This window comes from Astyanax mexicanus, chromosome 15, assembly GCF_023375975.1.
Source record: "Astyanax mexicanus isolate ESR-SI-001 chromosome 15, AstMex3_surface, whole genome shotgun sequence".
Lineage (NCBI taxonomy): Eukaryota > Metazoa > Chordata > Actinopteri > Characiformes > Acestrorhamphidae > Astyanax > Astyanax mexicanus.
Genome location: NC_064422.1, coordinates 11,889,146 through 11,915,421, shown reverse-complemented (window position 1 = coordinate 11,915,421; position 26,276 = coordinate 11,889,146). Strand labels below are relative to the sequence as shown.

General features: G+C 36.7%; 1 protein-coding gene across 2 annotated transcripts; it reads left to right on the top strand.

The window, feature by feature from the left end:
• The first annotated feature begins 1,215 nt into the window (after positions 1–1,215).
• dpysl4 (dihydropyrimidinase like 4) lies at positions 1,216–24,438 on the top strand. 2 transcript variants are annotated; one of them, XM_022669122.2, is made up of 14 exons: positions 1,216–1,878; positions 6,728–6,816; positions 8,486–8,670; positions 11,136–11,300; positions 12,176–12,237; positions 13,390–13,470; positions 13,567–13,635; positions 13,761–13,881; positions 14,270–14,426; positions 15,199–15,340; positions 15,939–16,109; positions 17,483–17,662; positions 18,339–18,510; positions 20,125–24,438. In XM_022669122.2, the coding sequence occupies exons 1-14, from the start codon at positions 1,531–1,533 to the stop codon at positions 20,214–20,216; spliced, it is 2,034 nt and encodes a 677-aa protein (XP_022524843.1). In that variant the 5' UTR covers positions 1,216–1,530; the 3' UTR covers positions 20,217–24,438. The 2 variants fall into 2 exon arrangements, with proteins under 2 accessions (XP_022524843.1, XP_022524842.1); XM_022669121.2 differs by lacking the exon at positions 1,216–1,878 and adding an exon at positions 3,734–3,872.
• The last annotated feature ends 1,838 nt before the right edge of the window (positions 24,439–26,276 follow it).

Sequence of the window (26,276 nt, the reverse complement as noted above, 5' to 3'; positions counted from 1 at the left end):
TTGTCATGCCAATATTAGTAGTAGCATTATTATTAGTAGTAGCAGAATTATTAGTAGTAGTATTAATATTAGTAGCAGTGTTATTGGTGGTATTAATGTTAGAAGTAGAATTAAAATAAATTAATAGTAGTTATACTGCTACCTGCAGTATTAGCAGTAGTATTTATAGTAATTGTATTATTATCATTGATAGTAGTGGAGGTGTTAAAATAAGCAGAAGTAGTTATCATTAGTGGTATTAGTAGCAGTTTCAGTATTAATATTAATTGAATTATTAGTGGTAGTGGCAGTATTAGTACTAGTTGCATCATTAGTAGTTATAGTATTCATACTAGCAGAGGTGGGGTAGTGTTAGTATAAGCAGTAGTTGTCATGCAGTATTAATTTTAGTAGTAGTATTCATATTAGTAGTAACAGTATTAGTAGCAGTATTATTGTTAGAAATGTGATTAATATTAGGATATTAGTAGTGATAATGATAGAAGTAGTATTAATATTGATAATAGTCTTAATGCTACTATTAGTATTAATATTGGTATCAGTAGTATTAATGTTAGAAGTAGTATTTATATTGATATTAGTCTCAATGCTACTAGTAGTATTTATATTGGGATCAGTATTCATAGTAGTATTAATGTTAGAAGTAGTATTAATATTGATAGTAGTCTTAATGCTACCAGCAGTTTGGGCAGTAGTATTAATATTAGGATCAGTGTTAGTAGTAGAGTTAACGTTAAAAGTAGTATTACTTTTGATATTAGTCTCAATGCTACTAGTAGTATTAATATTGGGATCAGTATTAGTAGTAGAGTTAACGTTACAAGTAGTATTAATATTGATATTAGTCTCAATGCTACTAGTAGTATTAATATTGGGATCAGTATTAGTAGTATTAATGTTAGTAGTATTACTATTGATAGTTGTATTGTAGTATTAATGCTTACAGTAATGGTTGTAGTATTAATATTATTAGTAGTATTAATAGTATTATTGGTTGAGTGGCTGGTCGCGTGGCTGATTGAGTGGCGGGTCGCGTGGCTCGGGGCTAAAGCTCGCGCGCTCGGTGAAGCTCTTGGCTGGATTGACCTGGATTTGAGCTCAATGACCGAAACAGCAGCAGCAGCTCCTGAAGCCGCGCCTCGCTGTACCGCGCGCTCTGTGCGCCGCGCGCGCGCCCCCGCCTGCAGGAGCGAGTTCACTGTTTAGATCAGCGCAGGAGGATCAGCAGCCTCTGAGGGACAGCTCATACATGCAGGACTTATTTTATAGAGCATCTCCTTAATTATCATTAATGATCTCTGATCTGAAGAGATTATAGTGCAGTTATAACTCTTACTTTACTTTAAGGGGATCAGTAGGTTGTGGGTTCAGCACCACGACCCCAGCGGACAGCTCCCCGCCCACCCAACCTCCTGCTCTCTCTCTCTCTGTTTATATCCAGCTTATATCGAGTTATATCGCGTTATATCGTGGTTTTCTTCTTCAGCTTTCATCTCCAGCGTGTTTTTTCAGCTTTTCAGTACTAAAGCCATGGCTGAGAGGAGGCTCCTTCCCCGGGAAGATGATCAGTGCTCGCTGCTCTCCAGGCTGGGCACGGACAGCCCCAAACCGCGCGTGAAGTTCGGCGGGATGTTCTGCAACATCGAGGGCGCTTTCGAGAACAAGACGCTGAATTTCGAGTCGTTCAGCCCGGACTCGGTGAGGAGGAGCTCCAGGGCGCGGCTGCAGGACGCGGAGGACTCGGCCAGTGTCAGCGGCGTGTCCTGCGTGTCCAGCGTGTCCTGCGTGAGCCGCGCGCAACCGCAGCCTCCCGTTACGCGCAGCCACACCGTGGAGCAGCCCGCGGCTTACAGACGGGCTCCACGCGACAAGCGTGAGGTAGTGTATATTTAACTGTAAAAATACAAAAGAAGCACTATTTTAGAGCATATTTCCAGTGTATTATAAACAGCATCAATGACTGTATCATGGTAAAGTTATGGCAATGAGTGGTTATTAGAAACTGCTTTTGTCTTTTTATTAAATACCAATAATTATTGTATTTATTATTATACATTTTAATTTTATTTATTTGGTGCGATGACAGTGAGTCCAGGTTGTTTAATGCACAAAAACACCCAAAACAGACATAGACATATATATATATATATATATATATATATATATATATATATATATATATATATATATATATATATATATATATACGTATATATATATATATATATATATATATATATATATATATATATACGTATATATATACGTATATATATACGTATATATATACGTATATATATATATATATATATATATATATATATATATATATATACGTATATATATATGTATATATATATATATACGTATATATATATATATATATATATATATATATATATACGTATATATATATATATATATATAAAACAGCCAGGAAAGGTGATAGATGGATGGATGGATGGATGGTAGATAGATAGATAACAGTTTGTGGGTTCTAATGTCAGCTTAATTTATAAGTGAATGTATATAAAGTCACTGATTCAGTGTTTTAACCCTGTTATTTGCAAATGCCCTTAAATTAGCTATTCACTTGTATTGAGTTCTAATGAATATAAGTAGTAAATGTTATGTCCTGGCAGCAGAAAAAAAGAAAAAAAGAAAGAAAGAAAGAACAGTAATTTACTTTTCTCGGCTCTTTTTAGTAGGTAACCTCTGACAAAAAACAACACAGCTATTTTCAGTCAGCAGAAATAAAATAAAAAGAATTGTAATTTACATATTTTCCAACGTTTTTTGTCACCTCTGTTACTGGAAATTAATATTAATATTATTTTAAATGTATTTGTTACATGTTACATTTTTAACATGTATATTGTGCAGTTTGCGCTTTTTTCTATTTATATTTTTGGCCCCTCCCTTTTAAACAGCCTGACCCTACCACTGCCCTGCAGGCAAAGCGTAATATAAAAGTAAGTTAAGCCTATTAAGTAGAGAAGGGTATGAGGGGGTAGCAACAGAGTGGGCAGAAGGGCAGCTGCAGGGTAAGTGGCAGTAAGAGGAGGGGCAGAAGAGGAGAGGAGAATGGATGTGGGGAGAATGGGGGGAGGGGGGGTTAAAGGGTGATTGTAAAGAACTAAAGAACAGTATGTAACCCTCTATGGCATAAATTATAATTTTCGGGAGAAAGAATATACTTTTTTGAAAGATTGGGAATCTCTGTGGATATAGTAAACTTAAATTTAAATTTTGTTATGAAAGTTTTTTTAATCACTGTTTTCATGCACCTTGGCATGTTCTCCTCCACAAGTCTTACACACTGCTTTTGGATAAGGTTATGCTGCTTTACTCCTGGTGCAACAATTTAAGCAGTATAGTTTGGTTTGATGGCTTGTGATCATCCATCTTCCTCTTGATTATATTCCAGAGGTTTTCAAATTGGTAAAATCAGAGAAACTCATTTGACACACTTGTATATAATGCTTCACTGTATCGAATGTATTTATGTCTTGTGATGTTATATGAAAAACAAACAAATAAATAGATAATAACATGGGATGGGATGAACAGATGCAATAATCAAAAAGAAGAGAGTGGGATATCATTTTTTTTATTTCAGCTCCTCTGATGAACCCTGATTATCATAAAGCCCAGCCAGCATCACCTCCTCCTCCTCCTTCTCCTCCTCCTCCTCCTCCTCATCCTTCTGATGATCTTCTGCACATGCGCACTGCGGCTTTTCCTCCAACGTGACATACACACACTCCCATCCATCAGCCGGTGGCTTTTAGTTTTTGCCGCCCCGCAATTAAAACCCCCGTAAAACCGGCAGAATGTCCTTCCAGGGAAAGAAGAGCATCCCCCGTTTAACGGTAAGCAGACAGGCGGGGCGGCGCGCGGAGCTCCAGGCGGGGCGCAGCGGGGCGGTCTGGGCTGCTAGCCGGAGCCGAGAGGCTTCCACCGGGCAGCGATGGGCGAGTATAGCCGCTAGCATCATCCGGATACCGGCGCTTCTGACAGCCAGTGCGGGCGGCTGCTCGGGTTCAGGGAGGGGGAATAAGATGTCTAGCAGATGTCTGTGTATTTTTACGATTCAAGTTCTTGATAAAAAGCGATTTTTTGACGTAAAAATCACTACATTGTCGGTGCCGGTTTCATTAGCGTTGCGCCATTGTCTCCAACACTATCGCATCAATAGACTGAATACAGGCGCTCAGCTGTAGATTCACCATCTGATCTGACACATCCAGGACATTTATTCCTCCGTTTCTCTTAGATGGGTTAATATCTCAGAAAAAAAATTTATAAAACCCCTCCCCTGTCCGGCTAACAGCCTCATTCCCTTCCGTGCAATTAGGCACAGTGTGGCATGCCCAGCTTCTTGGCTGACCCACATTTGTAGCTCAAACAGGGTGGGGTTCATTCCTGAAACAAAAGAGGTGGGCTGAACTTTTACCGTAGTTTAAAGTGTTGTAAGCAGAGCTGCAGGTTTTATTAATATTATTATTCACAATTATACAGGGTGCCATCCTCTTCAGCCACTCCTCCCCTGCTGGAGCTTTTGCATGGATGGCATCCCATTTATATCTTGTCTCTTGTATCTCTCATATCTCCCGTATCTCTGGTAGCGGAGGTTCTGCATGCCTGAAGCACCACCAAGGCCCCGAATCCTAAAAGTGACATACATGGTCAGCACAGCAGTTTGGAGCTGGGTCCACAGTGCCCAGATGCCAGGATGCCCATGGACTTGTCACACTGCATTACCAGCATGATCAGATGTGTTTACCAAAAGCAGATCATGCCATGCCCTCAGCCCAAAAAAAAAACAAACAAACTAACTAAAAAAAACACTGAGTAACTGGAAGCAGTGGTAAAGTTGTAGGACAGATGTGGCAAAAAAGATGTGTCTAAATCCAGTCAGTTCCAATGGAGTTGTGATAAAATTGTGATCAACAGCAAATTCAAGCTGCAATATCAATGTGCTCAGACATCTTCAACTTGTAGACTGTGATCAGGTGACAAAACTAGGTTAGATGTAGATCGTTCCCTCAATAGTCTAACCAATGAGCCACCACATCACCTGCATGGGACACAATTGGGATACTTATTAGTGTCCCATGACATGTGGCATGTCAGCATGTTATTTATTGCAGTAAGTTATTGCAAACCAAAAACAAAAAATTAAAATTTAACCATAAGGAATATCCACAGGGGTATCCAGTAGACCCTTTATTTTGGGTGTGGTCACAATTTTCACTCAATAGGGGGCAAGTTAATTAGAGGAACATAACTGTATTACTAGTGCATCTCAAAAAAATAGAATATAATTGAAAAGTTACTTTATTTCAGTAATTCAGTTCAAAATGTGAAACTCATATATTATATAGATGTATTACACACAGAGTGATCTATTTTAAGCATTTAATTATTTCATTGTTGATGATTATGACTTACGAGATGCAGATTTCATTTTCTAGCAGGACTTGGCACACTGCTCACACTGCCAAAAGTAACAGTAGTTCTTATATAATATTCTAATTTATTATTAAAAGAAATAAACACGTAAAATAGATCACTCTGTGTGTAATACATCTATATAATATATGAGTTTCACATTTTGAACTGAATTACTAAAATACGGTAACTTTTCAATGATTTTCTAATTTTTTAAAGATGCACTAGTAGTGGTAGGTGTGGGAATCACAGGGTGTGGTATGATACGATATTAACACAATATATTGCCTAGATAATGATGTGATATTGTGATACTGTGATTCTGCAATGCTTGTTATATCGCAAGAAAATTCACAACGATATTTCACTGCATCTGTGTTACTGAAGAGGATACATTCTGTTAAATAAGCAAATAAATACTAGGAATAATGGATTTATTCATCAACACAGGTTAACTCTATTTATTTGATTATAGCGCCACCATGTCAAATTGGTGGGCGAATCTTTTAGAGCGACTAGAGCGCCTGTGTTTCAATTAAAATATTGATATTAAATGTATTAAGTATCACTAACAAAAATTAAATGATATATCATCATATTGATATATTGTCCCACCCCTAATTAGTACTGGACCAACTTGTATTGAAGATCTGAAGCAGTTAATAACACTATTCACTATTCACACTATTCTTTATGGGGTCAGTGTTCAGTATGAACATCAGTACAGTATATAAGCTGTTATAAACTCTTACTCAGCATCGTCTCGTGTGTGCTGAGATGATGTAGGTGTGCCGACTCGGCTCTCAGATCTTCCTTCGTCTGTCTCTCCCCTTATCTCTTTAAAGAACACTGACTATTCTACATATTCATGAGGATTTGCATACATTAACCAAAGCGTTAGCCTCTATCTCTCGTCTATTTCTTTTGACTGCACTGAAAGACTTCCATCAGCGCTCTTTCACACCCGGATCAGTCCTCATGCAAATCCCAGCCCTGCTCTCAGATAAATGCTCACTCTGATTTATGATTTCTCCATCTTTATGCAGATTACTTTCCACTGTAAACACAGTCCTCCAATAGAAAAGAGGAAAACAGTCATGTTAATTAAAACTAATTATGCATTTGTGAATACGAACAAAGATATTTATTCATCTGTAATTGGGTTTTAAATAACAGCGGCATGTTTAAAAAGGGTCAGATCTCTAAGGATTTTAGAGATTGTTTAAATATTGGTATTAATGATGGAAGATAAGCTGTGTCTTGTGTTTTGCAGGGTGATAAACTCATCATCAAAGGCGGGAAGATCGTGAACGATGACCAGTCCTTCTATGCTGACATTTTTATTGAGGATGGGACCATCAAGTAAGTATCAAATTGTTGTTTTCTTTTATTATTTAAAATTTGTACGCATTGTAGATTAATACTAAAGCCATCCAAACTATAAAGAAAAAACAAACCATAATATGTTTTGTATTTTAGATTGTTTAAAGTAGCACCTCTTGTATAGATGATTATTTTTAATAATCACCTGGAATTCAGGCTTTTAGTTAACAGCTGTGCTGAACTCATCAAGAGTTAATTACTTGAATTTCTTGTCTCTTAATGTTAAGGTTTGAGAGCATCAGTTAAAGTAAAGTAATGAAGAGGTAGAGTTACAGGTATACAGTGAATAGTGAATATTTGAGTAATGTTTTAAGAAGAAACAACTACTCAACTAAATAAAGAAAAAAAATATTTAAGGAAAAATTAAGGTCAGTCAATCCGAAAAAAATGGAATTTCAAGTGCAGTCAACACAAAAAACAACAAAAATGTTATATTGATGAAACTGGCACTCATCAGGACTGCTCCAGGAAAGGATAAAAGAGCGAGAGTCTCCTCTGTTGTACAGGATAAGTTCATCAGAGTTACCAGCCTCAGAAACCACAGGTTAACAAACAGCTCCCCAGATAAGAGCATCTAAATACTTCTTCACAGAGTATTTTGGTTTGTTTTAAACACGTTTAAGTTACTAAATGATTCGTTATGTGTTACTTTATAGTCTAATAGTTCACTTCACTATTCATTTATAATGTTTTTTGATCAATCTGTAAAAACAATTTAACACTATTATGGCAGTTGATGCAATTAAATGTCTTAAGATACAGTATCCTTAAAATTACTTGTCTTATTAATAATCTTTAAAAATATATATATTTTATTTTGCATTGTGGCACACTGTAAATATATTATATTATACAATATTTTGATAAATTGAACAAAAGAAATGCTCCAAAATGACTTGAAAACAAATCTTGTGCACAGAAAGGTTTTTGTCCTTTACTTTTGATTATAGCAAAAGGTGAAAAACTTTAAAAATGGAGATGTACAGTACAGGCCAACAGTTTGGACACACCTTCTCACCTTTTCAATGTGTTTTCTTTATTTTCATGACCATTTACATTGTAGATTCTCACTGAAGCATCAAAACTATGAATGAACACATGTGGAGTTTTATGTACTTAACAAAAAAAGTGAAATAACTGAAAAAAAAATCAAAATATCCACCCTTTGCTCTGATTACTGCTTTGCACACTCTTGACATCATTCTCTCAATGAGCTTCAAGAGGTGGCCACCTGAAATTAAAAGTTTTTCAACAGTCTTGAAGGAAGGAAGGAGTTCCCAGAGGTGTTTATTAGCACTTGTTGCTCCTTTGTCTTCTTCACTCTGTGCTCCAGCTCACCCCAAAACCATCTGGATTGGGTTCAGGTCCGGTGACTGTGGAGGTTCAGTTCATTTTTTGTTAAGTACATAAAACTCCACATGTGTTCATTCATAGTTTTGATGCTTCAGTGAGAATCTACAATGTAAATATCAGTCATGAAAATAAAGAAAACGCATTGAAAAAGAGAAGGTGTGTCCAAACTTTTGATTTTACTGTGAGTAATTTTCTCATATCAGATTTTTGATCTGCACAAATGTTGTAATTCAGTCGTTATTAGTATTATCTGCTCTGCTGTTTCTGTAATAATCTTATATCCTCTGTTCTTCAGACAGATTGGTGAGAACCTCATTGTGCCCAGTGGGGTGAAGACAGTGGATGCGTACGGGCACATAGTCATCCCTGGCGGCATTGACGTCAACACCAGCCTGCAGGCTCAGCACATGGGCATGAGCCCAGCTGATGACTTTTATCATGGAACCCGCGCTGCGCTGGCAGGAGGAACCACCATGATCAGTACGTTTTAGTACTTACTTACTCACTGTTACACTTATGTAGCGCTTTTTTGCCACGCAAGGACCCTTACAATTACATTCTACACACACCGAGGAGTGTGGCAGCCAATCACGCACAGCGTACTCTCAACCGAAAACCACCGTCCACCTGGAGGACTGCAACGGGCAGTAAACATTTATATCTGGGCATACAGTCACACACACATATACACACATTTAGGGTATCCAATTTTTCATGGGTAATTTTAGAGTATCCTATTTACCAATTAAATAGTTCATTTTTCCGCTTGAGGATAAATAAAAAATTATATGCAAAACTTCATTATTTATTTTTATCCATATGGCATCATCAGGAAAAAAACTGGTTTCATATATTTTCCAATTTTCTTTTTTTTTCATTTCTACCCCATCAGGATCTGTACATACAGCTCTGGAAACATTCAAGAGAGCACTTCAGTTTCTGAATGAGTTTCTCAGATTTTGCTATTTATAGGTTTATGTTTGAGTAAAATGAACATTGTTGTTTTACGGACAACTACAGACAACATTTCTCCCAAATTCCAAATAAAAATATTCTTATTTAGAGCATTTATTTGCAGAAAAGGAGAAATGACTGAAACAACAACAAAAAAAAAAAGATGCAGAGCTTTCAGACCTCAAATAATGCAAAGGAAACAAGTTCATATTCATAAAGTTTTACGAGTTCAGAAATAATCAATATTTGGTGGAATAACCCTGATGGTTTTTAATCACAGTTTTTTTTTCATGCACCTTGCCATCATGTTCTCCTCCACCAGTCTTACACACTGCTTTTGGATAACTTTTTTGCCACTCATCTTCCTCTTGATTATATTCCAGAGGTTTTCAATTGGGTAAAATCAAAGAAACCCATATTTTTTAAGTGCTGTCTTATTTTTTTGCCAGAGCTGTATATAATAGCAAAAGTATAGTTCTGTTATCCTTTGTAATCCTTTAGAAATTATTTTTTACATCTTGGGATGTCTGTGTGGATAACCCAAGTTTTGCACTATACACAGAGTAAAATTTATTTGTAAAAAAAAGTCGTTTTTCTAATGTAATTAAACAATCCTAAAAGTCTTAAATTTAATTTCATAACTCATAGAGACAGTGTGATTAAAGAGGCAGTTTAAATGAATGTGTGTATAATGTATGTATCTGGTAGCGATGGGTGTAACATGGTCAGGAGGGTGGGACCGGTCACTCTGTGGTGGTAACTGGTGGAACAGGAGCTGTGTGTATCTATGTGTGTGTTACAGGAGCAGACATGGTGTGATCCTGTCTGTTCTGATTAAATCATATTTATCAGGGTCACTGTGCTGCTGTCACATACTGTAATCCTCCTCTCTGAACTCCAGCACTGTTCAGAGCAGCGTTCTGAGGGAACTCCTGTCAGTGTTTATTTGAGCCTAAAGACACACAAAATATTCACTAATGCTTGGTCAGACTCGTGTAGGTCAGCTGAGGATACAGTATGAAGGGTTATTTGACCAGACGCATGACACTCCAGACAGTCAAAGATACCAAACACACCAAAAACATAGTTTGAATAATAAAGTGGCTAGGCTTATAGGTGTAGTAAGGGACAGGCAGGGTCAGTAAGAGTAAGGCAGCAAATATAAACAACATACCAGAGAGAGTAGTCAGACAAAACAGGATCATACACTGCAAATCCAGCTAAGAGAGGGCTAAAAGAGTAGCAAAAATAAACTATAGAAAGAGCAAGGCAAAAATCGAGAAAAGTTGGTAAAAAAAAGTCAATAAACAAAGGAAACAGGTTGTAGAAGAGCTAGATATCTAGATTCAATACTCAGCAGGGAAACCAAGCAAATTTATACTAGGGGCATTTATACTAGACAGGACAGGTGAAAACAATCAGTAACTGGGGGAGCAGGAACGCCAGCTAGTATATTTTATTTTGGTTGGTGTTTGATATACTGTAGGGCAGTATGTGATATGATGATTTTTCTATAAAACCAATTTTTTATACTTTTTATAAATTAGCTTTTTCAATGTGTGAAATTCGTTCTTAAGCCAGTTATGAGTGGGTCAGTGTTATGTTCGATTATGAACAAGTTTGAGTGTTGTATATCAGTATTATAAATGTATATCTTTGATTATGAAAAAGTTTAAAGTAGTATATATAAGTATTATATATGTATATCTTCGATTATGAACAAGTTCAAGTGTTATATATCTCACAGAAGTTTTCAGAAACACTCTTAATTTTAGTAATGTTCTTAAATAAGAGGTTATAAAGTATTTAGCCATTATAATGTTTTGGAAAACGCACCCCTGATCAACAACCCAACATACATCTGACCTTAGTTTTGCTCTTTTGGCTGAATGCCATCAAATCCTCACAGCAATGTTCCAACGTCATGTGTAAAACCTTCCCGTAGGTGTTTGGTAATTTCAAAAGAAACGTTTCTGTCTTTCTGTCCACAGTTGACCACGTTGTACCAGAGCCGGGCGCTAGTTTGCTGGCTGCTTTTGACCAGTGGAGGGATGTGGCAGATAAGAGGTCTTGCTGTGATTACTCTCTGCACATAGACATCACCCGCTGGCACGAGGGCATGTTCGAGGAGCTAGAGACGCTGGTCAAAGATCAAGGTGACGTTTGGGTTATTAACCATCTTCTTATTCATTGTGTAATGACATTTACATAATCTATGTTTGTGGACACACCAACTTTAAATTGCACCCATTTCTGGCTAGTGTTGCAACATAATACTTGGTAATGTAAAACAGTACAATAGTCCATTTATTTAGTACTGGTACTTTAACCCAATCAGCACCAGGCACCGCATTTGACACCAAAATCGCACCTTGTCGCATTTTCAGCTTAATAACTCAAGAATACCTCAACACATCAGCATAAAGCATATATAGGTCTGTAAAAAATAAGAGAGCACTTCAGTTTCTGAATCAGTTTCTCTGATTTTGCTATTTATAGGTTTATGTTTGAATAAAATTCAAATAGTTGTTTTATTCTATAAACTACAGACAACATTTCTCCCAAATTCCAAATAAAAATATTGTCATATGTTAGAGCATTTATTTGCAGAAAATGAGAAATGGCTGAAATAAAAAAAAAAGATGCAGAGCTTTCAGATCTCAAATAATGCAAAGAAAACAAGATCATATTCACAAAGTTTTAATAGTTCAGAAATCAATATTTGGAGGAATAACCCTGATGGTTTTTAATCACAGTTTTTTCGTGCATCTTGGCATCATGTTCTCCTCCACCAGTCTTACACACTGCTTTTGGATAACTTTATGCTGCTTTACTCCTGGTGCAAAAATTCAAGCAGTTCAGTTTGGTGGTTTGATGGCTTGTGATCATCCATCTTCCTCTTGATTATATTCCAGAGGTTTTCAATTTGGTAAAATCAAAGAAACTCATCATTTTTAAGTGGTATCTTATTTTTTCCAGAGCTGTAAGAGTTTCTGTAATTATGTATCACTTAATTGTCTGTGTGTTTCAGGCGTTAATTCATTCCTGGTTTTCATGTCCTACAAGGACAGGTTTCAGAGCTCAGACTCACAAGTAAGTAGTTTCAGTGTCAGTACAGAGTGATTTACTGTCTGATACTATTGATCTCTGTCAGTACTGGATCAGGACTGTGGCATTCAAGCTTTCCCAATGCTGTGTACTTTTATATAAAATAAGCGAATAATGATTTATGGAAATTGACAAAACTTGATTTTATTATTATTTAGTTTTAGTTAGCAGTACAGGGTTATATATTGATATATTTATTTTATTTTGAGTTTAATGAAATAAAGTTAGCTTACCGACTAACTGGGACTTGATAAGGAGAGCTGAACACCTTGTTTAATCACCAATATTAAAAAGACAGTTATCAATGAATTCCAATTTAAGGTTCTAGACACAATATGTCAATTAGCTATGTTGTGATAATTACACTACCACTATCGTACAATAAATACTAGCAAATTCAACTTTTTTACTTTAATCTGACTCAATCTCAGCCAGAGCTTCTGTAGAATGTGTAAAACAAACAAGGCTTGTGGTGAACTGAAAGTCTGTCAGCACAAAAGGTGACTCTGACTCCAAAACCAAGATCCTTTATGAACATTTATTTGACTTATGTCAGTGCGTTATCAATCAATCAATCAATCAATCAATTAATCAATCAACCTTTATTTTTACTCGGGAAAAACATTAAAGGTGACCCTCATTTACAATGTTGCCGAGCATTTATAACATCAAAGGGATTGAAAACATTTATTAATAAATTAGAAATAATAAGGAATAAAAAAAAATAAAAGTACTAATTTTAAATCAACATTTAATATATATATATATATATATATATATATATATATATATATATATATATATATATATATAAACATATATATGTAAAACAGAAAATTCTAAAATACCATACAAAACAAATTGAGACATAAAAAGTAAAAAATAATAATAATAAATGATAAAATAAGTAAAAATATAATAGTAAAAGTAAAGTAAAATGTTAAGAATAACAAGAAATGATAAAATAATAAATAAAATAAAATATAAAACATTAGAATAAAACAATAAAAATACTAATAAATGAATAAATAATAAATATAAATATAAATAAATAAAAAATTAAAATAAGAAAAATAAACTAATTAAAAAAAATGTCAGAGATAGATCATGACATGAGATTTCCGTCTCTTCCTGCAGATGTATGAGATTTTTGGTATTCTGAGAGATCTGGGAGCTATTGCGCAAGTTCATGCTGAGAACGGCGATATTATTGATGAGGTAAAAAAAAAAAAACAATCACATACAATACAAGAATATTCATATAATTCAATAACTCATATTACACTGATGGTCTGTTCTGTGTTTTTGTCTCAGGAGCAGAAAAGGCTGTTAGACATGGGCATCACCGGCCCTGAGGGGCATGTGCTGAGCCACCCGGAGGAGGTAGCGTGAGCGTCTTATTGTCGTTAGCATTATTAATGCCACTTATGCCGCTGTATTTAATGCCAGTTGAGCTCTGCTCATGCTGTGATACTGATGGAGAGTGTTTACTATACTGGGGAGGACAGGTGGAGACAGAAGCTGTGTATCGAGCCATCACCATCGCCAAGCAGGCCAACTGCCCGCTCTACATCACCAAAGTGATGAGTAGACCTGCTGCTGATGTCATCGCCAAGGCCAGGAAAAAGGGTACGGAGATCCTTAAATGCTCAGAATGACCATTAAAAAAAAAAAATGTCTAGTTTTGGTCTCTAGTATGAATAAATGCAATGTTAGCTGTTTTTTGTGAGAGAGAAAAAAAAAAGTGCTCCGGTGATCCGGTATAACGCTGCTTTAGTCCGGTGGAGGAGTGGACAGGCAGAAACAATAGGATTTCAGCTCTTGCTCATGAATATTAAACATGCAAACATAAACACCTCTTATTGGCTAACAGCACTGCGACCAGGAAGCACCAGGAAGCATCAAGATTTTTTGCAGTTTCATATGTTAGCTGCTGCAGGCAATGAGGAAGAGGTTGAGGAAGAGTTTCATCATGTGCAGAAAGACAGTCTGTAATGTATGTGGTTTTGGTTTTTAGGAATGGTCATTTATGGAGAGCCAATCGCAGCCAGTCTCGGCACTGATGGGTCACATTACTGGAGCCAAAACTGGGCTAAAGCCGCCGCCTTCGTTATGTCTCCGCCCCTCAGTCCAGATCCGGCAACCCCCGACTACCTCAACTCCATGCTGTCCTGGTGAGAGTTAATTCGTTGGATTGTGCAAAAGAAAATTATATGTACAGTGGTTTGCAAAAGTATTCATACCCCTTGAAATTTTTGGAATTTTCTTCTTACTTAACAACCATAAACTTAAATGTGTCATGTGGGCCAGACGAGACATAGACATGCACAGGTACTTAACATAAAGTTTACTAGCAAAAGGGTAAAATTTGCAAGAGTAACATGGGACAGGCATGGTAAATAGGACCGCAAGAACCAATGGTCAATAATTCCCAAGGAATGGTCAATAAAGAAAGCAAGCTCAAAACTGAGATAAGCTAGTAAACAAAGAGCTAGGCTAAAGAGCTGTCAAAAAGGCAAAAAATGGTCAAAAGACAAAGAAAACGCTGGGTAGAAGAGCTATTCAAAATAGGTTCAATACCCGGAAAAAGGGAACAGACACGGGGGGGTATTTATACAAAGGGAGACAGGAAATAATAATTGGAACTGTCAGGTGAGCCAGAACACTGAAACTTCACGTGATCCAGCATGTCCAGGAGTTTAGAGACTGGTGCGTTCTGGGAAATGCAGTATTTAGGGCAAGAACTAGAGTCCAGGACAGGCAGACAGTCAGCAACAGGACTGACAAATGTATGTGATTGAGCTTTTAAGTGATAGACCAACACAAAGTAGCACAAAGTAGAGTGTTATATATCTTTTTTTTTATTTAGGCCATATTTAAATCAAGTTTAAACAATTGCCTTGCTTATATTATAGTAATTTACTGTAATCTATTTAACTGTTTCAGTGGAGATCTTCAGGTGACGGCCAGCGCTCACTGCACGTTCTCCACAGCTCAGAAAGCTGTAGGAAAAGACAACTTTACACTCATCCCTGAGGGAACCAATGGCATCGAGGAACGCATGAGCATCGTGTGGGATAAGGCTGTGGTTCGTCACCTTCTACCATCTGTTCTTTCTGTTTCTATTTCTGTCTGTTCTAATTTATCTGGCCAATTATCCCACTTATTCAGCTGCTACTCAGCTCTATATCCCCTATCACTAGTGATGCTCCAACACCAGGAGGGTGAAGAAGACTAGCACACGCCTCCTCTGACAAATGTGAAGTCAGACTCCGCCTCTTTTTGAACTGCTGCTGATGCTGTAGCATTGACGAGTAGCAGCACAGCTCTAACGCTTGGAGGAAAGCACAGCGCTGTGACTCGGTTCTGATACATCAGCTCACAGACGCAGCCTTGTGCTGATCCACATCACCCTAGGAGTGATGAGGAGAAAGAGGGAGCGCCATCTACTGTACCCACCCAGAGAGAGCAAGGCCTACTGTGCTCTCTTGGGGCTCTGGCAGCTGATGGCAAGATGCATGACTGGGATTCGAACCAGCAATCTCCCGATCATAGTGGCAGGGCTTTAGACTGCTAGGAAAAAGTACACCTTGCATGTCTCAAAATGTGCAAAAGGCATGTTCTAACTATCAGAACTGTATCTATGTAAGTATGATGATTTTTCTCTTTGGTCTTTTGGTCAACAGGCTTCAGGTAAAATGGATGAGAATGAGTTTGTGGCGGTGACCAGCACCAACGCAGCCAAGATCTTCAACCTGTACCCTCGCAAAGGCAGAATCGCAGTGGGATCTGACGCAGACCTCGTCATCTGGAACACCAAGGAGACCAAAACCTTCTCAGCCACATCCCACAATTTAGTAAGAAATTAAATTCCTTTAAAAACCTTATAGGCAGGTCTGTTCAGTCGATTGTCATCTTTGTAGCCGTGCTTTGCAGTTTTCTCTGGCACACAAGACCAGACTCTGATCTTTATAAATAGGGAGAGATAAAAAAACTCTGAATTAAAGTCTAATTACTGTTTAAATAACCTTTTAAAGAGTTAACCACTAATCAGTTGCATACATTTTTCCCTAACATATTGTATGGATGATGGGAGATTTGAAGCACTGCGTAAAGCCTTCTCCAGCACATCCTAAAGCAGGGGTCGGTAATAGGTTGTTTGAACTATAATGAACGATAATGTAAATAAATAAATAATAAAATAATAATAAAATGCTTCTCTGGTGAGCTTTTGTTTACAATCCTCCCCTGTCTCGCTCGGCGTGACTTTAGTTTCCGCCCGTTCTCGTTTTTCTGCCTGTTCTTGGGCTCCCTATCTCCTTATAAGGGCAGTTTTTCCCGACCGTGTCCCAATCCACTAGACCACTAATCCACGAACTTGACAACATTGGTCTCGCGTGAGGAGCGGAGTGTTTATTTGTTTCTATTTTTCTTTCTTCTTGGGTTTACCTGATTTGAGATCAACTGTTCTGCAATTGGGTTCAACAACCCTCTGGGCTGATAGCTACTAGTCTGTAGCACTCTATCCCATTACACTTCATTTTCACACTACACGATTTTGGCCCAATTTTTCAGTTGCCAACTGTTTTTCATTAAACGCAGACAAAAAATCTGCTCAGCAAATTGGGGATTACTTGGCGTTCGCCCAATCCTGTAACTTGGACTACTGAAAAATGCTCACGGGTCTCTGACTGATCTACAACCAGTAGGAGACACCCAGCAAATATTTGGCATGCTAAATACCAAGTGAGTGGGTCCTTTATGAATGGGGTGAATGAAGCTAAAAGCTAACAACTTTAATTAACAATAGTGACTAGCTACTAAATAGTATTCTAAGTATTAGAATATTATTTTGCCTTAAAAAACAAAGAAAGTGTGCCTGTAAACTTCCATTTTTCTACAGCAAATGGAGTTTAATTAGTAAAGACGGTAGCATTAATGCTATGAGCTGATTGGTTGGTGAGCTTAAAAAGCTTAGAACTGGAGTTGTGTGCGTATTCTCCTCTATAAAGATTCTCTGGCATGGCATCGCTAGTTCTCGTGCACGTTTAGTTCTGGTGTGAGTCAATGTGAAAAATTGTGTAAATCTTCAACCTGTGTCGCCCACTTATGTCGTGTGAATTGCGCAAAACCTGACAATTCAGAAAGTTGTGTAGTGTGAACCTAACAATAGTTAAAAGCAGATTTTAAGAGTGATTCAGTAGAAAAGACCCCCCTGTTTTATCTGAAGACGGTGGAGATGAACATCTTCGAGGACATGGAGTGCCGGGGCTTCCCCGTGGTGGTCATCAGTCAGGGCAGGATCGTTCTGGAGGACGGGAAGCTGGATGCGATGGAGGGTTCGGGCCGATTCGTCCCCAGGAAGGCCTTCCCAGACTACGTCTACAAGAGGATTAAAGCGCGCAGCAGGGTAGGACGTGTCTCTCTCTCAGTGTCTGTGGTTAAATGTGGTGTCGTTAGTCCGAACAGCAGAAGAGCAGAGGACGCTCTGAGCTGAGCTGAAGGTTAGTTGTGACAGCAGCTCAATCTGGAACAGGAAATCAGACATTGACCTCTTCCTGCCCCTGTCTGTGAGCGAAAGTCATGACTGGACTTACAGACACTCATCTGTTTTAACTCACAGATCATCAGTTCATACTGCACCAGTTTATTTGTGTATAGATGCTCAAATTATTTACAAACTGTCTAATTAAAATGATTCTGGTTTAATTTGGTTGTAGATTTACCTGATCTGACTTTAGTATGAAATCAACTAATCAAACCTTAGTATGAAATGTATGCAGTGAATATATGTTCAGGTTAGAGCTAGGATTTAGATTGAGGTTTGGTACATCCAAATTAATGTTTAATATATGTATATTTAGCGTAATTAAAGGAGAACTCTGGTGTGAAATGGACTTGGGTTGTAGTGAAACATGATAAAGAGTACAAACATTTGTTGAATACCCCACCACTGCTGTCCTTCAGCGTTACGAAATACAGCACCTTTAACCTGATGCTCCCAACTAACAGGTTTACAGTGCTAGTGATAGTGGCATATTGAAAATTGATTGTGTGTGTGTGTGTGTGTGTGTGTGTGTCTGCAGATGGCGGAGGCTCGTGGTGTTCCTCGGGGTAATTATGACGGTCCTGTTCATGACGTCATCAGCATGACCAAGTCTGTTCCTCCGACTCCCACCACTAGAGGCCCCTCTTCCTCAGGCAAGAACACTCCAGGACCAGCCCGGAACCTCCACCAATCAGGATTCACCCTGTCCGGTAAGCTCCGCCCTCTTCTGCTCATCAACTGTAGTGTAGTATATGTACTTTCTTCCTTCTTTCCCATTTTTTCTTTGCTAAATTCCCTTTCTCTTTTCCTCTCTCTCCCCTCTCTCATTTTCTCTCTCTCTTTCTCTCTCTTTTCCTTGTTTTTTTCCACATCCCTCTGTTCTTCCTTTTCTCTTTTTCCCTCTCCTTTTTTTGTGTGTACCAGCCCAGTTTAAACATGTGTCTCTCTTTTTCTTTCTTTTTAACTCTTTTCTTTGTTCTTGTACTTTCCTTATTTTATTTTCTTGCTTCCTCTCCCCCTACACTCTCTCTCTCTCTTGTCCTGTTCTTTCTTTCCCTCTTGTCTCCTTTTGCCCGTATTTCTATTTTTTCCTCTTTCTTGTTCCCTTTGTCTCTTTTCTTTCTTTCTTTCTTTCTTTCTTTCTTCATTATTTTTTCATATACATCTATCTTTTCCTTTATATCTTTTTTCCTTTTGATTTTTTACATCTCTCTTTCTCTCTTTATTTTTTTTCTCACATAACTTTTTGCTCTTCCCCGTCTCCTATTTTTTCTCAGTCTTCCCCGCCCTGTTATCCTTCTTTAATCTCTCTTTCTCTTTCTCTCTCTCTCTATTTTTTAATGTCTATATTTTTCTCTGTTCTGCCATCTATTTATCTTTTCTCGTTCTTTCCCACACCTCTTCTTAACCATCAGTAATTCCATTTTCCTCTCTTTTTCCATCTTTCCTTTTTATTAGTATTATTTTTTTCCATTTTTTCATACATCTCTGTCTCTTTTTATCTTTTTCTACTCACCCCTTGCTTTTTCCATCTTTCCATTTTTACTTTTTCTTTCTCTTAAACTTTTTTATTTTTCTTTTCTCTCCCATTAGTTTATCTTTCCTTTGTTTGTTCATTTCTGACACACTCTTTGAGCTTTCACTTCTACTCTTTTTGTTTTAGTCCTCCCCACCCTCTTATCCTTCTTCTTCCCTGTTTTTCTACTATGTATTTCTTCTTATTTATTCTTCTTCTCTCTCTCTTTCTGTCATTCTACAGTCTTTCTCTCTCTTTATCTCTCTCCTGCCTGTCTGTATGTTTCTTCTTATTTGTTCTGTAAGCCCTTTAATTTAACTCTCTCTCTGTCTGACCTAGATCTGACTGAAAACATGGTTTATAATTGGACGCAATTCAACTCATAATGCAGAAATGTCTTTATTATGGTTAAATTCGCCTGGAAAGTTCAGGGTTATCGAAATACTAAGTGCAGCTTCACTGTATAACAACTGTTGTTTTAACTTTAACCCTTTAACATCTGAACCAAGACATTTTTATTATTATATCCTTTGTTTGGGGGCAAAGAGACCCCCAGAAACAATCCACACATGTGAATAGGCATATTACTGTACGACAAAGTGACCTGTAGTGGATTTTATTTGCTAACTACAGTCAAAAAACCTCTGCCAGACTTTTAGAGATGTCACAATCAGGTTATTTAACAAGATACAGTGGCTTCTACAATGTGTTCTACCAAACGACTAAGCAGAAGTTAAAGGGTTAAAAGACATGTGTTACCTTAAATTTGAGATAAGAGATCAATAATCTCTCTTTATTCATTTTACAGGCACTCAGATGGACGACCACATCCCCCGGCGCACGGCACAGAGGATCGTAGCGCCCCCTGGAGGCAGATCCAACATCACCTCCCTGTCATGAGTGGGTTCCAATATGGGAAAAGGGCATCTGGCAAAAAAATCCAATTTCCCTTTGACTTCCATTTAACAGTAATATTAATGATAATAATAATCATAACCATGCAAGAAACATTTTATTCACTACCTTTAAACACACACTGCAATTCCCCCCATACACGACCCGTCCAGTACACAGCCAGGAGGATAGCATGACTTACAACATGACCAATTCCTGTTCCCTCAAACTCTCTTCTCATCTAAAATCCTCAACCCAAATCAGACCTGTCACGATAATTACAGCTCTGGAATAAAATAAGAGAGCACTTAAAAATAATGAGTTTCTTTGATTTTACCAAATAAAAAAACCTCTGGAATATAATCAAGAGGAAGATGGATGATCACAAGCCATCAAACCAAACTGAACTGCTTGAATTATTTTGCACCAGGAGTAAAGCAGCATAAAGTTATCCAAAAGCAGTGTGTAAGACTGGTGGAGGAGAACATGATGCCAAGATGCATGAAAAAAAAAAAAAACTGTGATTAAAAACCACCATGGTTATTCCACCAAATATTGATTTCTGAACTCTTAAAACTTTATGAATATGAACTTGTTTTTTTGCATTGTTTGAGGTCTGAAAGCCATTTCTCAGCCGTTTCTCATTTTCTGCAAATAAATGCTCTAAATGGCAATATTTTAATTTGGAATTTGGGAGAAATGTTGTCTGTAGTTTATAGAATAAAACAACAATGTTCATTTTACTCAAACATAAACCTATAAATAGCAAAATCAGAGAAACTTTTTCATTTAGCTTTTAAATTTTTTTCCAGAGCTGTATATTTCGTACAATCTAATATATGTGCATTGTGTTTAGTCGCATGCATTTTCATATAAAAATTATTTTGAATGCAAACTAAAAATCATTATAGCCCCTAGAATATTACAAATTAACAGTTTGTTCAATTATTCTTTAATCCTTTCAGACCTGAATTCTGTTCCAGTGCTGAAATAAAATATATAAATGCTGTTTTTTGTCTGTAATGCACAATGCATTAAAAAAAAAAAAGTTTTTATCTAGTTTCCTTTGCTATAATGCTGCTGTGCCCTAATATGTCTGAGCCCCTGTTCTTTTCTAGTGCAGAGGGCGGGACTAAGCTACTGTTCCAATGGCTTGTAAACATTTTCATTGGCTGGTTTATTCTGGTATATTCTCATGGACATTATGTCTTAAATTGTGTTGATAGATATGTTGTCACAATAGAGCATTTTGAAACCAAAAAAAAAAAATAATAGTAATAATGATAATGTTCATTGTAATGGATGCAGGGTCTGAAAGTGTTAAAATGATGCATTTTTTGGATTGTTCTGCTATTATATGGTCATTTTTATCAATTAATATGCCACAAAAAGGTTTTAAAATGACAGAAATTCATTTATTGCAATTATTTCTGGGAGAAATTTTCAATACACAAAATATTATCGTGACAGGCCTGATCCATAGTGTAGCATGCAACATTTACCACATACCACATAGACCGCAGGCTCAGTTACACCCATTCTATCAGCTTTAGCAAACGAGTAGCATTGATAACGTGATGCAGGTGAGTAGTTGGTGATTGTAGTGTCTGTAAAACACTGGAAGGATCGTATCCCAGTGCTGCCTTTAAACCAGTGCTTTTTTTCTGTCTGCTCTCGTTCAGTTTCATCGAGACTGACCAGTTTCCAGAGGGGCTCTCTGTCGGTGTCTTTATTTTTAGAAAGCTGCCTGTAGATTGTCTTAAACTCAGATGTCATTTGTTAGAGTTAGGTTCGTTGAACACATGTTTAAATGTCAGTGAAAAGTGAAAAGAGCCAGTGAGCCAGTGATCAAGCATCTGCCTTCCTTATTGATTGATTGATGATGGTTTTAAGATAAATGTGTTTTTTTAAAAGGCCTTATTTTATTGAGAATGGAAAATATTGTCACTGTCATGCAAAAAAAAAAATCTGTATTTTAAATAGGTTTGGGGTGTATTTATTAAAACATGATAAAAAGTCTTTACCTTTGTTGAAAAGCTCTCCTCCGCTCTCCTGCAGCTTTCTGAGATCCAGCATTTTGTGCACTTTGCCCAAACAGGCTTTAGAATGAGTGAGACGGGGCATACGCATATAGTTTACCCTGCAGATAAATCACTTTTTTTAACGTTATTCAGCCTAATAGTAGCTCCACATTTCATTGGTAAAATCTGGAAAGCTCCAACATTAAAAACTAGAAGTTTAGAACTTTAAAACTGACTTATTGACTTATTGTGACTTAAATTTAAGATGGTGTCACCCATAGATTGACCTATGCTATGGGTTAAAAACAGTTTTTAATGCTTGGTTTTAAATGTCAGAGCTCTTTGGATTCTACCAATGAAGTTTGGCGCTACTTTGAGCTGGATAACGGTGGAAAAAGCAATTTATCTGCAGAAATCTGCAGCAAAATATGCCCCATCTAAACTATTCTAAAGCCTGTTTGGGCAAAGTGCACAAAATACTGGATCTCAGAAAGAGCTATTCAACAAAGGGAAGTACTTTTTATCCCGTTTTTTAATAAATACACCCAAAGTCCATTTCACACCAGAGTTCTCCTTTAATGTCTTTAATCTATGCCAGTTTCGCTTTATATTGTGTCCAAATTTCATGATTTAAGAGTAAATAGAAAGGCTTTAAAATAAAATAAGAATACAATATATTGTTACAATGACTTCCATTGAAAGTTAAGCAGATAAAGTTGCAATAAAGTAAGATATACATGGATTTTGCATGACAGAAACAATATATACAAAGAATTAGGACTCCTAATGAAAACCTTTCTCGGTCTATGAAGATCAGATGTTCATAGTTTGGTTCTGGCCCAATCCCATTTCTCTCTTATATCCCTACCCCTTGTTTTCAAGTGCTAGTCAATTTTAGCTTTCATTTTATTTAATTAATTCAATTCCACCTTAAATAGTGCAGCCTCTACCATCTGTTGTGCCATTTAAGGTGGAATGGGAGAGTTAGATAGCTAGCTATCTAGCTACTGAGGTTAAATATTATTTAATCATTTTTAATGCTTGTTTTCAAGAAATTTAACATAGAATGTTGAAAATACACATTAAATTATCATTATATAGAGCTTATCTTCATTTTTAACAAGGAAAATACCCAAATTTGTTGGTTTCTTTGGTTGCTTGTGCTGCATCATCTTTTCAGTGATTCTCATAGTCCTCTAAAAGCAATTTTCCACCAAACGACCTCTGGTTCTTGAACCACTTCCATTCGGGTTTATTTGAAAGAATTATGGGACTTTTTAGTAAATCAGCCCACATTTTCACCAGTTTTAGTGGAACCGTCATAACATTAATTCATAAATCATCAACAGAGGACGCTGTCATCATGGTTTGCGCTAAAGAACCTAGAATTCTTCGGTTCCCACTGCGAACGGATGTTTCTGGTTCTAGAACCTACTTTTGTTGCTGGAAACACGGCAAACCGGTTCAAAATTAGGTTCCCAATCCAGAATGGAGGCGATTCCACTGTGGAAAAGTGGTATTTTTGGAGCGTTCCTCTGAAAAATCTCTGTAGACTCTTAGACACCTAAGAAGAATAAGGAAACCCAACACCTAGAAGTAAATGTGCAAAACAGAGGGTTAGGGCTAAGTGGTGAAATGGGATTGGGCCTATTTTTACCCTTTCAATAGAAAATCTCCAGGTTTTTATTGAGTATCCTAATTTTTGACTTTTGACTGATTGTTGGTGTGCATTAAAAACAATGTTCTACAGGTGTAAAGCCACTCATCATTGCCATTTCTCCACTCACCTAAATACGCTCATTTTTGTAAGTTTTTAAGACGAAACATTTGGTGCTCTTAAACGTGTAACTGTGAAGAATATAGACCACGTTCTGACGCTAGCTCTGATTCAGAATCGCCTTCCCGATGTAAACCTCTCGTTTTTACTTGTCGAAGGGTCTGAAATACGCATACGGCCTCTTTTATAGATACAATAAAACAGATGGACGCTGTTATCCAGAGGCGTAGTTGTGTTTAATGTGGTGTAAATTGGTGAGCAGTTTTTAAAGGGCAGCCTGTGGTCAGTGATGCTCCGTTGAAAGGAAACCAGTCAGCAGATTTTCACTGTTTTCTACTCTTTCTGTGTTCAGACTGTAAATACGTCTCTTATGTTCCTAACTGTGCATGTTCCGCATGTCCTCAATAAACTGATTTTTTTGGGAAAAGAAGACTGAACACTTTTTTCATTTAATCAGATTTAATCCGATTTTGTGTACAACCCTTACACTAGTGGTTTCTGAACTATAGTGCACTAAAGTGTTCTTGTAGCCGAATTATTAATCAGTATATTTAAAGAGTGCTAAAATGGAACAACTTTTTTGTACGTATTATTCTATAATTGTATAAAAATAGTAATTTAAGTCTTACTTAAATTGTGTTAAGTGTGCTTTACTGTACTAAAATGGAACTATTTTAAATATACTGGTAATAATTTATAATAACTTTCATTAATATACCATTAACTAATGATTAATAACTGTTATTTGTCACATTTTAAGAAACTATCACATTTGTAAACACTAATAAACGCATTGGCAACATGATCTGATAAATTCTGATGAACTACTGCTTTGTTCACATTTACTGATCATTAGTTAAAAATCCAGCATATTAATGAAAGGTATTAAAAAGTGTTACAAAATACTTAAGTAACATTTAAACATTTAAACTACTTCATGTATGTAACCCCATATTGTAAACATGCTTACAGTTAAATTATAATACAGTTAATGGGAATCACAACTGTATCACTATTTATTAAACACTAGTTATATTAGAAATGTACTAAGAATAGATGTTAAATATATTTACATTTGTGTTCTTTTCTTTTGTAAGTAGCACACTCCTAGTATACTTCGTTGGGTATAAAAATATATATTTTAATATACTGTACTACAGTTTTTAGCATGTTTAGCATTTTTATTTGTCATTTAAAGATGCTATTTGACACTGTATCCTATAATTTACTTATTATTTTATTTATATTATTAGAATATTATTATAAATACAGAGCATTGAAATACATTTTGACTGTTATATCAATGTAAAACATATATATATATATATATATATATATATATATATATATATATATTTTTTTTTTTTTTTTTATTAGTGTAGTCATTTAATTTGTCCTCTTTTGAACTCTGGTATGTCGCCCATAATGTTGTGTGCATTGTAATATTTAGAGCAGAACTGTGCTCTTACCCTGCTAATTGAACCTTCACACTCTTACTGCTCTTACTGGTGCAATGTGCAATTAATGAAGATTGAACACCAGGCTGCTCTAATTTACCCATGAAACCTCCCACAAATGACAGGTGTTTCAGTTTCATTGTCCAACCCTGTATGTGTGTGTATATATATATATATATATATATATATATATATATATATATATATATATATATATATATATATATATATATATATATATACATACATATATTATTATTTTTTTCTCTCTTCAGTCTGGTTGATGAATCAGTTCCCGACTCATCCTCACTCTCTGATTCCTGGAGACGCTGCTGAGCTGTTGCTGCTCTGAAAGGTTAAAAACACGTCTGAGTGCCAGACCTCCCCGATCAGACAGAGACAGAGCCAGCAGGGTCTCAGGGTCGTGTGGAGAGCAGGGCTGATGAGAGGAGACAGGTGCATATGTCAGCTCAGACTTACTGTGCACATTACTGCTCTTATCTCCAGCTCCACTCTCTGCTCAGCTCAGTGAAAACACCAGCGTTTCAGCACTAAACCCTTAATTTATCATCAGGAACTGTCAGTACCGCAAACAATTCTGTAATATAGTTAATATGCACCAATAAATATAGGTTTAATCACTGTTAAGGCTAACAACATGTGCAATAATGCCCTGATAAGTGCAGTTCAGACACTGACCTAGTCTTAGAGTCTCTATTAAATGCCAAATGAATCCACCGAGATCCTATTTAAACTTTTAAACTTATAGTTACACACAGAGGTGGGTAGTCCAGGTTTAGAAAGTAAAAAT

Bases quoted from the DNA above. Each gene is read 5' to 3' on its own strand.
- dpysl4 (XM_022669122.2), top strand. From the start codon at position 1,531: ATGGCTGAGAGGAGGCTCCTTCCCCGGGAAGATGATCAGTGCTCGCTG. The intron at 6,817-8,485 runs GTAAGTATCAAA...TCTGTTCTTCAG, and splicing joins ATTGAGGATGGGACCATCAA to ACAGATTGGTGAGAACCTCA. The intron at 16,110-17,482 runs GTAAGAAATTAA...TTTTATCTGAAG, and splicing joins CAGCCACATCCCACAATTTA to ACGGTGGAGATGAACATCTT.